At 46.5% G+C, this 11,717-nt stretch overlaps 1 protein-coding gene across 4 annotated transcripts in view; it reads right to left on the bottom strand.

Annotated features, from left to right (window-relative positions):
- Positions 1–522: 522 nt before the first annotated feature.
- Positions 523–11,717, bottom strand: part of LOC127445821 (plakophilin-4-like) — a 66,081-nt gene continuing 54,886 nt past the window's right edge. For all 4 annotated transcript variants that reach the window (XM_051706216.1, XM_051706217.1, XM_051706218.1 and 1 more), the window contains 4 exons: positions 11,558–11,675; positions 11,273–11,404; positions 3,546–3,619; positions 523–1,825 (listed from right to left, as the gene is read on the bottom strand). In XM_051706216.1, coding sequence (XP_051562176.1) covers positions 1,586–1,825; positions 3,546–3,619; positions 11,273–11,404; positions 11,558–11,675 — 564 coding nt within the window. In that variant the 3' untranslated portion in view covers positions 523–1,585. The remainder of the gene's footprint in view (positions 1,826–3,545; positions 3,620–11,272; positions 11,405–11,557; positions 11,676–11,717) is intronic.

Genomic DNA, 11,717 nt, shown 5'->3' with positions numbered 1-11,717 from the left:
AAAATTCTCTGATAATTAACCCTAATGCCATCTGAGATGTGTACGTCACGGTAGCACTCAGATAAATTCGGCCATTCTTCAACGCCTGACTGGAAGTGATAATTTATTGTTAAAAAGTGCTTCAATATCGTTCTTTTTCACATACAAATTGATCGATTTGATTTAGAATACATTAATGTCACCGCTAGAGACAGGATGGATTACTTTTATGCTGACTATCTGTGCTTTTTGGACCTACAAACATCTAATCACCATCCACTCCCATTCTAAGGACCTGCTGAGCCTGGATCTTTTTCTACAAATCTTCAAAAGTGGTTTGCAGAAAGTAAGTCATACACATCTCAGATGGCATGAGGGTGAGTAAATTATCAGAGAATTTTCATTTTTGGGTGAACTATCCCTTTAATTCTGAATATGATAAAGGGATCAGACATTGGTCTGACTGGATAGCACTAACTACATCTATGGTTATCAATATGTGAAATAAACTTCTATATTCAGTTTGAAATTATTAGAATGAAGTTGATCTTTGAAAGTCAATTTTACTTAAGACATTAATCAATTAACAAGTTATAATAATTTAAGTCAAATTTAGGTTCTGTTTAAAAACCTTAAGTTGACACATTTTGCAGCATAAACACTTACTTTTTTAAGTCGAAACAACAAGATTTTTTTTTTCAGTGTAGGGGAACAAACAACATAAACAACAAAAAACAAATGTTATCTTTATTACATCTAAATATTCTGATAGTATAGTAATAACTGTTTCCATAAGGGCTCTTACATATACACACACTTCTACATAGCGATTTATCGTGGAACAGTTTTTTGTGCGTAGGAGCACAGATCACAGTTGTACTGTACAATAAACTGACGTAGTTGTACAAGACTCAATGGAACATAGATTTGTCTTTACATTAAGTAGGCTACAGCAATGAAACCAGACAAAAGGACATTTTGTTTTTCAATGCACAGAACATCATTAAAGTTTTTTTTTGTTTTACACAGCTATTATTTCTTAATTGGTCTTTTAGGCCAATATGTAATTTCGTTACACTTTTTCATTTGGCTCAGGAACTGAGGTGACTTTTAATAACATGCGATAAAAAAAACAACAAAAAAAAAAAACATGAATAATACAAACTTTAAAAGATGGCTCTCATTACATTAAACCTTAAACACACTACTGTTTAAAAATATCAGTGACTGAAAAGTAAAGTCTTTGGCTAACATTCAATTCCAGGTCAAAAAATTCAAGTTAATTCAATGGTGCACATAAATCTGTCATCATAAAATCACACACACACTTGCACAATTTAAATTCAACAACTGAAAATGAATGAATCACTTCAAATGCAACAGCTTGCTCGCATACACACCCGAACGCACATACACACAAAAAACACAAAATAAATCCCGCAAATTAAAATCCAGTCACCACTCAAAATCAACAGCTTGTCCATACCATGGTATAGGAATACTCCTGGATTCCACTGACTCAGATAAGTGTCATCTCCTTGCAATAGTCTATTTATGGCTACACTTTACATAAACATATTTACACACACACACACACAGTACACGCCTACACCCAGGAGTCAGGTGAGGCTGGGTAGGTCTGAGTTCTGTATGAAGGCCTGCGTGTGGTGGAGTAGAAGTCCACGTAGTTGGTATTGGGTTTGAGAACCTGTTTCTCGCTCACCACTGGGTACTGAACTGGCTCATTGAGGAACGCATCCTCATATCCCATCGGAGATGTCAGGTACATTCCGTAGGAGTCGTAGCCGCTTTGATTTGCCTCCTCTGGGTAGTAGAGCTGGCCATGCTGAAAGAGGAGATGGGGGTCATTCTACAAAACAGGTGCCTTTTGTGTGCCTGATTAATATAGTATATGTAAATAATAACTTTAACAACAAATATCTGAAACCACATTTTTACTAAGTGTTATATTTCTAGACACGTTAACAAAAGTCCAGTGACTTTGTTTTATTTGTAAGTTTTTTTTAAATATTATTGTTATTATTTTTCTTGTGTGATGAGGTTATATTTAGGATGCATTGATTTTCTGAAATCTGATAACAGTGATTATTTTTGCAATTCGATTTGGTGATACTAATGGCATAGAAAATGACATACTTTAGCTTTAAATGTCTCCTCTTTTGTTTATCATTGTCTCATATATTTTGTTAGGTTTGTCTAAAGGGAACAATCTTAAATGGTCCACTCTGCTGTGATGATTTTGTATAGAAATATTAGAATTAAATTATCCTTGAAATAAATACCTTGAAGAGTAAAACTGTCAAGCCTCTTACTTTCCTGAAGGCATAGTTATATCCCAACATATATTAACATAATTTATGTTAATTATCTTGAGATGCACAATGCAATTAATGAACACTTGCAAACATTGAATGTTTAAAATCTCACATCAGTTTATTTAAACATTTTAAATTAAATGGAAAGACACGCACACATAGTGTGCTGTTAAAGTGCCTATTCAGGTGCAGCCTTTAAAATCATGCATTTTTCATGCTCTTTCAATCGATAATGTGAACACAGGCAGGCTTCTTAGAATTAAAATACATTTGTTGCACTTCTCACAATATCCAACAGGTGGCGCAACTAGGGTAAGAGCTCACGCCCCTACTCCAGTCACATATAGCCTACTGCATCGTTTGTGGGTGCATCATACAGAATCTCATGAGCATTTTAAGTTATAACCTTGTAAGAGAGTTATTAGAATATATTAAATATAGGCTACAATTTGCGCTGATGAGAACCGCTGGACTGCAAATGTGATTTAAAATGAGACTGGTTTTATTATGAGTGTTTCCCAAGTGTGGACAATACACATGTACTGCAGGTAGGCCACGAGATCCTTGAAAAATTGTATTAGGCTTTTTAAAAATATGTAAAAATGTAATTATGTGGAGCAAATGTATTGTTGTTTTTAAATCATTTTTTATATGCATATGCACTGTTAATTTCATCGCAAAGAGTATTTTGTGAATGCTTGGCTCTGTTCATATACATTTTTTTTTTTTTTTTTTTTTTTTGTGTAGTTTAAAATGTATTATTACTGATATTAGAAAACACTGACTATTCCCTCTGCCCTCTACTGATCATGTCTCTCCTGCACCACTTCATGTCACGTCACACTGCATGAAATCACAAGATCTGTTTTCTTTTGACGTGCTTCTTAGAGGCTGCATCCAAGGGCGTTGATTTGGCTTGAATTTTGGGGGGTTGCAACGTGAAGTTGGTATAAATATTGGGGGGGCTGTACTTGCTTGTTTTGATTATTGGGGGGGTAATAATCCCCCCTGGAATCCACGCCCCTGGCTGCATCGCATCTGTAATTGTGGGCACAGTGAGGAATGTCCAAGGAAATGCTCAATGGATTTCGTAAATGTAATCTTTGGGATTAGACAAATTAAATCCAAGTCAATGGTTATAATTTGCAGGAAGCTGTGTGCACAGGGCATTTAAGTGCAGGTGGCATGAGATGCCATTTCTTTCATGTGTTCAGGGTTGGTTAAACTCACCTTTGACCTATGGGACTCCTCTGCTGAAGGTGATGGAAAAGAACTGATGAAATAAGCAGACTGCTTCCCAGACCCTAAACACACACATTCACACACAAATTATAACACATTCAAACAAATTCTTATTAAAATGTCCCACTATCATATACAGTACTTAGTAACTAATACTTGATGTAGTTGTAACCAGAGTCAAACATTTACTTTTTTTTACATACCTGTTAATGGCTGGTTAATTGTTTTTTACCAGCCATAAATATTTCTTCCAAGCCATGAAACTGTATTTTTGCAAATAATAGTGGAAATAGTGCAAGTCAATGTGTTACTTGCAGAATCATACAGTATATGAGATAAGTCTGTGCAAGAAATGTTTATCTGTAGTAGTCAGTTTGATTCGGAAACGATTCAGCAGCACAACAGGCTTAATAAAGACCTCACTAACACTGAACTCACATTCTGAATCACCCTCCAGGCTGAAGTACCCACAATCAATAAAGAGTAACTACAGAGGTCAAGTGCTCTTAAATTAATGACCATTAATGCTTTAGACCAGACGGGAAAAAAATCAGATTGCTCTATTAGTTGAACAGAGCATGCTGAGAGAAATATCTATTAGTTCTTCAAGTCCAGCTTCTTAATTAATAGACAGGTGGTTCTGTTGATTTATAAGAGTGCTGTGCCATTGCTAATTATTGTCTAGTCATTTTGCTGAAGTTTGCTGAAGAAACATTTTAGGCTAAGGGGGGGGTCGAAGTTTGGCTGGTTAGCTTCAGCAGTTAGCCCTTCCTAGTAGATGCTGTAACTACACTATTATGTGGGTAAAATGAACGGTCATACAAAGTTGGCATGTATTCTGACAAATCTTTTTGCAAGCAAAATATAAATCACAAAAATGTATGAATATTATAATATATGTTTCACAAGTGATTTTTTCAGACTTATCACACTGTGAATTCGGCAACAGTAGGTTGAATGTTCTGCTGCTGAAATTAGTCTGTGCTTACTGAAATTAAAACCACTGCACCCAGTGGCCAAAGCTGGAAGTGTTATTGAACTTATGGATGTGTGTGAGCTCCAGTTTTTGGTTTCCATGGGACCAGAACCCGTGCCTCAAAGGTTACTCGCACAAAATGCAGTAGTGCCAGAGGGAAATGTGATTCCCTATCTGTCACTCACTCGACGTTGTGTCGATGTAGTGACACTAGGGGTCAGTAGTGACGTAGTGACACTCAGACACCTCTGATCTTTTTTTTTTAAAAGGCCAATGAGAATTGGCGAGTGGAATTTGCATGCCACTCCCCCGGACATACGAGTATAAAAGGAGCTGGTATGCAACCACTCATTCAGATTTTCTCTTCAGAGCTGAGCGGTTCTATTCATTGAGCTGAATTCATCCACCGAGTTCATTCACCTCTCTCTCTGCTGGATCTTACGCTGCATTTCAGCGGCTTCTCCCCCTCTGCATCTGTGGTTTGCAGAGAACGCCCCTGGGCGCTTCGGCAGAACATTTAAAAGAGTATATTCTAATAAAGTATATTTTCTTTCTGAAAGAGCGGCACACACGGAACGTCTTTTTAAAGACGCGTCTTTTTAAAGATGCCGTCCCGTTTGTGTGTTATTCCTGGTTGCGGTCGTTATTTCTCCGCTTCCGACGGCCACGATCGCTGTCTTACGTGTCTGGGCGCTGCCCACGCGGAGACATCGTTCATGGATCCTCACTGCGAGAACATGACCATGGCAACGTTGCGGTTGCGGCTTGCATTCGTAAGAAAGCAAGCCACCCCAGCGGCTCCCTGCCTCGGTCCTTCTACCTACGGGTATGAGGCCGTGCCGGTTAGCACTGGGGGCGATTTGGGGACCTCAATGGGACCACCTCCGCTGGGCATCCCCCCACGGACCTCCCATTCCCCAGCACGCTCGCTTGCCCTGGTCGCGCGCTCGGACGAGATTGCCGGCTCGTCTCAGGGCGAGTTCGACCCCTCGTTCAGAGCCCAGGAAGAGGATGAGTTATCGAGTGCAGCATCGGAGAGCGGGCTCGTCCAGTCAGACGCAGAGGCTTCGACTGGGCTTCCTCCTTCAGGAATGGTCGCCCAGTCCCAGGCTGACGTGGAAATGACGGACATGCTTTCCTGGGTGGCCACAAGTGTCGGGTTAGAGTGGAACCCTCCACTCTCCCCGGAACCATCGCGGCTCGATGATTGGTTCCTGGGCTCGGGGTGCCACGCCCCGCCCCTGTTCCTTTCTTCCCGGAAGTGCATGACGAGCTGACAAGATCATGGGAGGCATCTTTTTCTGCCAGGTCCCGATCTTTCAGCTCCCCCACTCTCGCTACCCTCGATGGCGGAGTGGCCAGGGGGTACTCGTTGATCCCCCAGGTGGATAAGACACTCGCGGTGCACTTATGTCTGCAGAACGCCGCCACCTGGCGCGGGCGCCCGAAACTCCTGTCCAGGGCCTGTAGGGTTACGTCGTCCCTAACAGCTAAGGACTACAGTGCCGCTGGACAAGTCGCCTCCGCCCTGCATGCCATGGCACACCTGCAAGTACACCAAGCCAAGGTGCTAAAAGAACTGCACGAGGGTAGTTCTGACCCAGGATTGATGCAGGAACTGCGTTCGGCGACTGACCTCGCTCTCCGGGCGATGAAGGTCACGGCGCGGTCTCTCGGGCAGACGATGTCCACCCTCGTGGTCCAGGAGTGCCACCTTTGGCTCAACTTGGTTGAGATGCGAGAGGCTGACAAGGCACGGTTCCTTGATGCCCCCATCTCCCAGGTTGGCCTATTCGGCGACACCGTCGGGGACTTTTCCCAGCAGTTCTCAGTGGTGAAGCAGCAGATGGAGGCCATACGTCACATCCTGCCTCGGCACGGCGCAAGACCCCGCACCCCGTCTGCTCATCGCCAAGGGCGTCCTCCTGCTGCAACGACATCGGCTCCGCCGCAGCCTGCTCCCGTGGCCCAGCCCCGGCAAAGAGCCCAGCGCAGGAAGCAGACACCACCCGTCTCACGGCCGGCCGCTAAGAACCCGATGAAGGCTTCGAAGAGCCCCTGAGATGGGCGGCCCAGGGGCAAGGAGACCTGCTACACTGGAGCTGGTAAGCAGACCACTCCATCCCCCAGTGGAGGGCCTGGAGAAGAATCTTTTGTTTCGTTTTCATTTAATTGCACTGCATGCCCAAGAGGCTGTGGTACCCAAAAGTTCAGCAAAAGAGCAGTTCTCTTGTTCCCTGGGTCACATGTCCGGTGTGCATGGCCGTCATCATGACCACCGTCCACCGTCTCATCTTTGCTCCTCCTCCCCCCCCTTTGGCCAATCTTATGGCGGGCAGCAGGAGCCAGGTAAGTGCTTCGATGTCCCTGGACTCAGCACAGCCACGGGACTCGGATCCCCTCGACGTGGCACCTCAAGCTGCGCCCCGCCGCGAGGCCCCACCTGCCGGTACATCCGACATGATCATTCCCTTGGTCCCCCTCGCCCGGAGTTTGGGTGCGTGGCTCGCGCTTTCCAACCCGTCGCAATGGCTGATCCGGACCGTCCGACTCGCCTACGCGATTCAGTTCGCCAGGCACCCGCCCAGGTTCAGCGGTGTCCACTTCACCTTGGTGAAGGGCGAGAACGCCGCTACCTTGCATGCGGAGATCACTACCCTTCTGCGCAAGGGCGCGATAGAGCCTGTCCCTCCAGCCGAGATGAAGAAAGGGTTCTACAGCCCTTACTTCATCGTACCAAAGAAAGGCGGTGGGTTGCGACCAATCCTGGATCTGTGAGTACTGAACCGGGTTTTGCACAGACTCCCGTTCAAGATGCTGACGCAAAAGCGCATTCTAGCAAGTGTCCGGCATCAAGATTGGTTCGTGGTGGTAGACCTGAAGGACACGTACATCCACGTCTTGGTCTTACCTCGACACAGACCCTTCCTGCGGTTTGCCTTCGAAGGCCAGGCATACCAGTAAAAGGTCCTCCCCTTTGGCCTGTCCCTGTCCCCTCGCATCTTTACGAAGGTTACAAAGGTAGCCCTTACCCCGCTAAGGGAAGTGGGCATCCTCATCCACAACTATCTCGACGACTGGCTGATCCTAGCTCACTCTCGAGAGTTACTGTGCGCACACAGGGACCGCGTGCTTCGGCACCTCAGCCGACTGGGGCTTCGGGTCAACTGGGAAAAGAGCAAGCTCTCCCCAGTTCAGAGCATCTCTTTTCTCGGTTTGGAGTTGGACTCAGTCTCGATGACAGTGCGCCTCACGAACGGTGCTGAACTGTCTGAAGGCATTCAGACAGAGAAACACTTTCAGAGGCTCCAGGGGCATATGGCATCCTCAGCAGCTTGGGTTGATGCATATGAGACCGCTTCAGCACTGGCTTCGGACTCGAGTCCCGAGATGGGCATGGCACTGTGGGACACATCGCGTGACCATCTCGCCAGTCTGTCGCCGCCTCTTCAGCCCTTGGACCGATCTGGCATTTCTACGGGCCGCTAGAGCAGGTCTCCAGGCACATCGTGGTTACAACAGACGCCTCCAAGACGGGCTGGGGCGCCGTATGCAACGGGCAGACAGCCGCTGGCTCCTGGACTGGCCCGCGGCTGCATTGGCACATCAACTGCCTAGAGTTGTTGGCAGTACTGCTTGCCCTGCGGAGGTTTCGGCCGTTGAACCAGGGCAAGCATGTGTTGGTCCGGACGGACAACACAGCGACGGTAGCATACATCAACCGCCAAGGCAGTCTATGCTCCCATTGCATGTCACAACTCGCCCGCCGTCTCCTCCTTTGGAGTCAGCAGCGCCTCTAGTCGCTACGAGCCACTCACATCCCGGGCGACCTCAACACCGCAGCGGACGCACTGTCACATCAGGTTACCCTCAGGGGAGAGTGGAGACTCCACCCTTAGGTGGTCCAGCTGATTTGGAGTCAATTCAGTCGAGCACAGGTAGACCTGTTTGCTTCCCGGGAATCCTCCCACTGCCCGCTTTGGTATGCCCTGACCGAGGCACCTCTCAGTATAGATGCGTTGGCACATAGCTGGCCCCCTGGACTATGCAAGTATGCGTTTCCCCAAGTGAGCCTACTAGTAGCACCCTACTGACCTACCCATACATGGTTCTCGGATCTCACTCTCCTCACGACAGCCCCCCCCCCCTGGTGAATTCCCCTGAGGAAGAACCTTCTTTCTCAGGGACGGGGCACCATCTGGCACCCGTGACCAGACCTCTGGAATCTCCACGTCTGGCCCTTGGACGGGACACGGAGGACTGAAGTGGCCTACCGCCCGCGGCGGTAGACACGATCACTCAGGCTAGGGCTCCCTCTATGAGATGCCTGTATGCCTTGAAGTGGCGTCTGTTCGCTAAGTGATGTTCTTCCCGACGCGAAGACCCCCAGAGATGTGCAGTCGGATCGGTGCTTTCCTTCCTGCAGGAGAGGTTGGAGGGGCGGCTGTCCCCCTCCACCTTGAAGGTGCATGTAGCCACTATTTCGGTAGATGGTAAGTACTTGGGGAAGCACGACTTGATCATCAGGTTCCTGAGAGGCGCTAGGAGGTTGAACCCCTCTAGACCGTGCCTCGTCCCCCCGTGGGACCTCTCTGTAGTCCTTCAGCGTCTACAGGGAGCTCCCTTTGAGCCCTTGGAGTCAGCTGAGCTTAAGGCACTCTCTTTGAAGACTGCCCTCCTGACTGCGCTCACTTCCATCAAGAGGATAGGGGACCTGCAGGCGTTCTCTGTCAGCGAATCATGCCTGGAGTTCGGTCCGCACTGCCCCAGGAGGAGGCAGACCCAGCCTTGGCATTGCTGTGTCCAATGTGAGCTTTACGCACCTATTTGGAACGCACACAGAGCTTTAGAAGCTCCGAGCAGCTCTTTGTCTGTACTGGTGGACAGCGGAAAGGAAGCGCTGTCTCCAAACAGAGGATCACCCATTGGGTCATTGACGCCATCACAATGGCATATCAGGCTCAGGACGTGCCACCCCCTGCGGGGTTATGAGCCCACACTACCAGGAGTGTGGCGGCCTCCTGGGCCCTGGCCAGTGGCACCTCTTTGGCAGACATCTGCAGAGCAGCGGGCTGGGTAGCACCTAACACCTTTGCGAGGTTCTACAATCTCTGGGTTGAGCCGGTCTCGTCCAGAGTAGTGGCAGGCACGAGCAGGTAAGTTCCGGGACAACTGGTCGGGTGTACTGCTTGCGCATAGTGCCTTTCCCCTCCCTTGAGGGGAAGACGTGCACTCTTGACTCCCAGTAGTGTTCACAGACTGTGATCCCTGAATGACTTTCCTCCTTAGCCCTGTGGCAGTTGAGTTTGCAGAGAAACTCGCTGCTGGCTCAGTAAGTGTGCTAATGAGGCCCTATACTGAGGTAGGTGCTCCGCATGTGCTGGTTCCCCCGAAGGCAACCCCATGTGATATTTTCCGCAAAATCGTTTCCCTGTCGGTAAACTGCGTCTTCCTTGGGCAGGGTCCCCTCTGCCCCCGGTCGCCATGCTTTGTACAAACTCCTCCCCCTTTGGGTAGAACCTACCATGGGACCTCTCCACATGACATACTTCCGACAAGGCTCGGTAAAGCCATGTGACGTATTTCCACTAAAAATACCCCCCCCTTTTTTGGGCGGGGTGTGGCCGGGACCTTATCTCGGCTCCTCAGCACAAAACCTGAATGAGTGGTTGCATACCAGCTCCTTTTGTGCCCATATGTCCAGGGGAGTGGCATGCAAATTCCACTCGCCAATTCTCAGAGGTGTTTGGGGCTCCCAAGAGTGACCCCTAGTGTCACTACATCGACACAACATCTCGTTCCCTCCATCAGGGAACGGAGGTTACGAAAGTAACCATGACGTTATGTTTGAATTGATGCAAAAATGTCTGTTGAGCCATGCCGCTTATCAGTAATTTGGCAGACTGGGGTCGATTTCAGGGTACGTAAACATTCGGAAGCAACATGTTGATTTCCATCGTAATCATGTTGGATTTTTTGGATGGCTTTTAACAGAGTGAAATAGACTTGTGTTGTTCCTTGTCTGAAACAAGGTCTAATTGATGCATTAACGGCTCAGGTGATTGGCTTGACAAATTTGTTTCTTTTCTTCAAAAAACGTAGAAATGCATCAATTCTTCGACTACAAAATTTCAGACATGTTTGGTAAGTTCTGTTCTCTATTTGGTGTGCAGCTGTGTTGTGTTCTGTTGTCGCAAATGCTGTGGAGGACCTGTTTTTAAATAAACAAAATTAGTTTTCGCTTGAACGCCCCAATGTCGCTAGGGGGCTGCATTAACTGTTGCTTTCGTGCCTCATCATGAATGCACACAGGTGATCAATGGTCAGTGAAAATTTTCACTAAATAATACAATAGATTTTGCTTCGTTTCTCATCAAACCTTATCGTATGCTTTCATAACAATCATGATTCTCATGGAATAATTTATTAGACTTCTGAATTTTGTGTCCTTTTGAAGCTTGAAGTGGTGGTTACTATAAACATTATATGACATCACTGAGCACAACATTTTTTCACAAGTTCTCCCTTTGTGTTAAGAAAAAAAATAGTCATATACTGTAGGGTTATAACAACACAGGCTGACTGAATTTTCATTTTCGGGTGAACTAATCATTTAAGTATACTGTATATGTAAATATGCGAACAAACTTTAATTAGCATAGTACGGCCTAAAAATCTTTTTAAAAAAAATTGCATTTTGCCTGTTATGAAGGGGACAGAGGGATTCAGGAAAGCTCACCTGTATACTGACTTGTGTTTCTGTTGGCATCTCCATAATAATTATGAAGTTGCATAGACGACTGGGTTCTTCGCTGATTGAAATGGTGACCTCTTATACCCAACATCGCAGGTGATGAGGTGGCACTTCCTCCTAAGTGTAAAAAATTTAAAACATCAACTAAGAAAATGAAGATGATAAAACAATCTAAAGAACAAATAGAAAATGAGAGAAAAAAAATGAATAACAGCCTTTAGGAATAGTTCCAACAATTTCCCACAATTCCTTGAGGTTATGATGGCCCACCTGACTGGATGACAGGTGACATCTGTACGTTGCTGGTTGGTAGGATGGGTTGGGACCGGTAACGGTCTCGTTCCAGAGTGGACACTGGAGTGATAAAATGATTCTGGTTCCATCCATCCTGATGAACCACAGAACACATTGTCCTGAGATCTCATGAGAA

This window comes from Myxocyprinus asiaticus, chromosome 9, assembly GCF_019703515.2.
Source record: "Myxocyprinus asiaticus isolate MX2 ecotype Aquarium Trade chromosome 9, UBuf_Myxa_2, whole genome shotgun sequence".
In the NCBI taxonomy this organism is placed as follows: domain Eukaryota; kingdom Metazoa; phylum Chordata; class Actinopteri; order Cypriniformes; family Catostomidae; genus Myxocyprinus; species Myxocyprinus asiaticus.
Note: the sequence above shows the minus strand (reverse complement) of the source record. Positions and strands in the feature narration are given on the sequence as shown.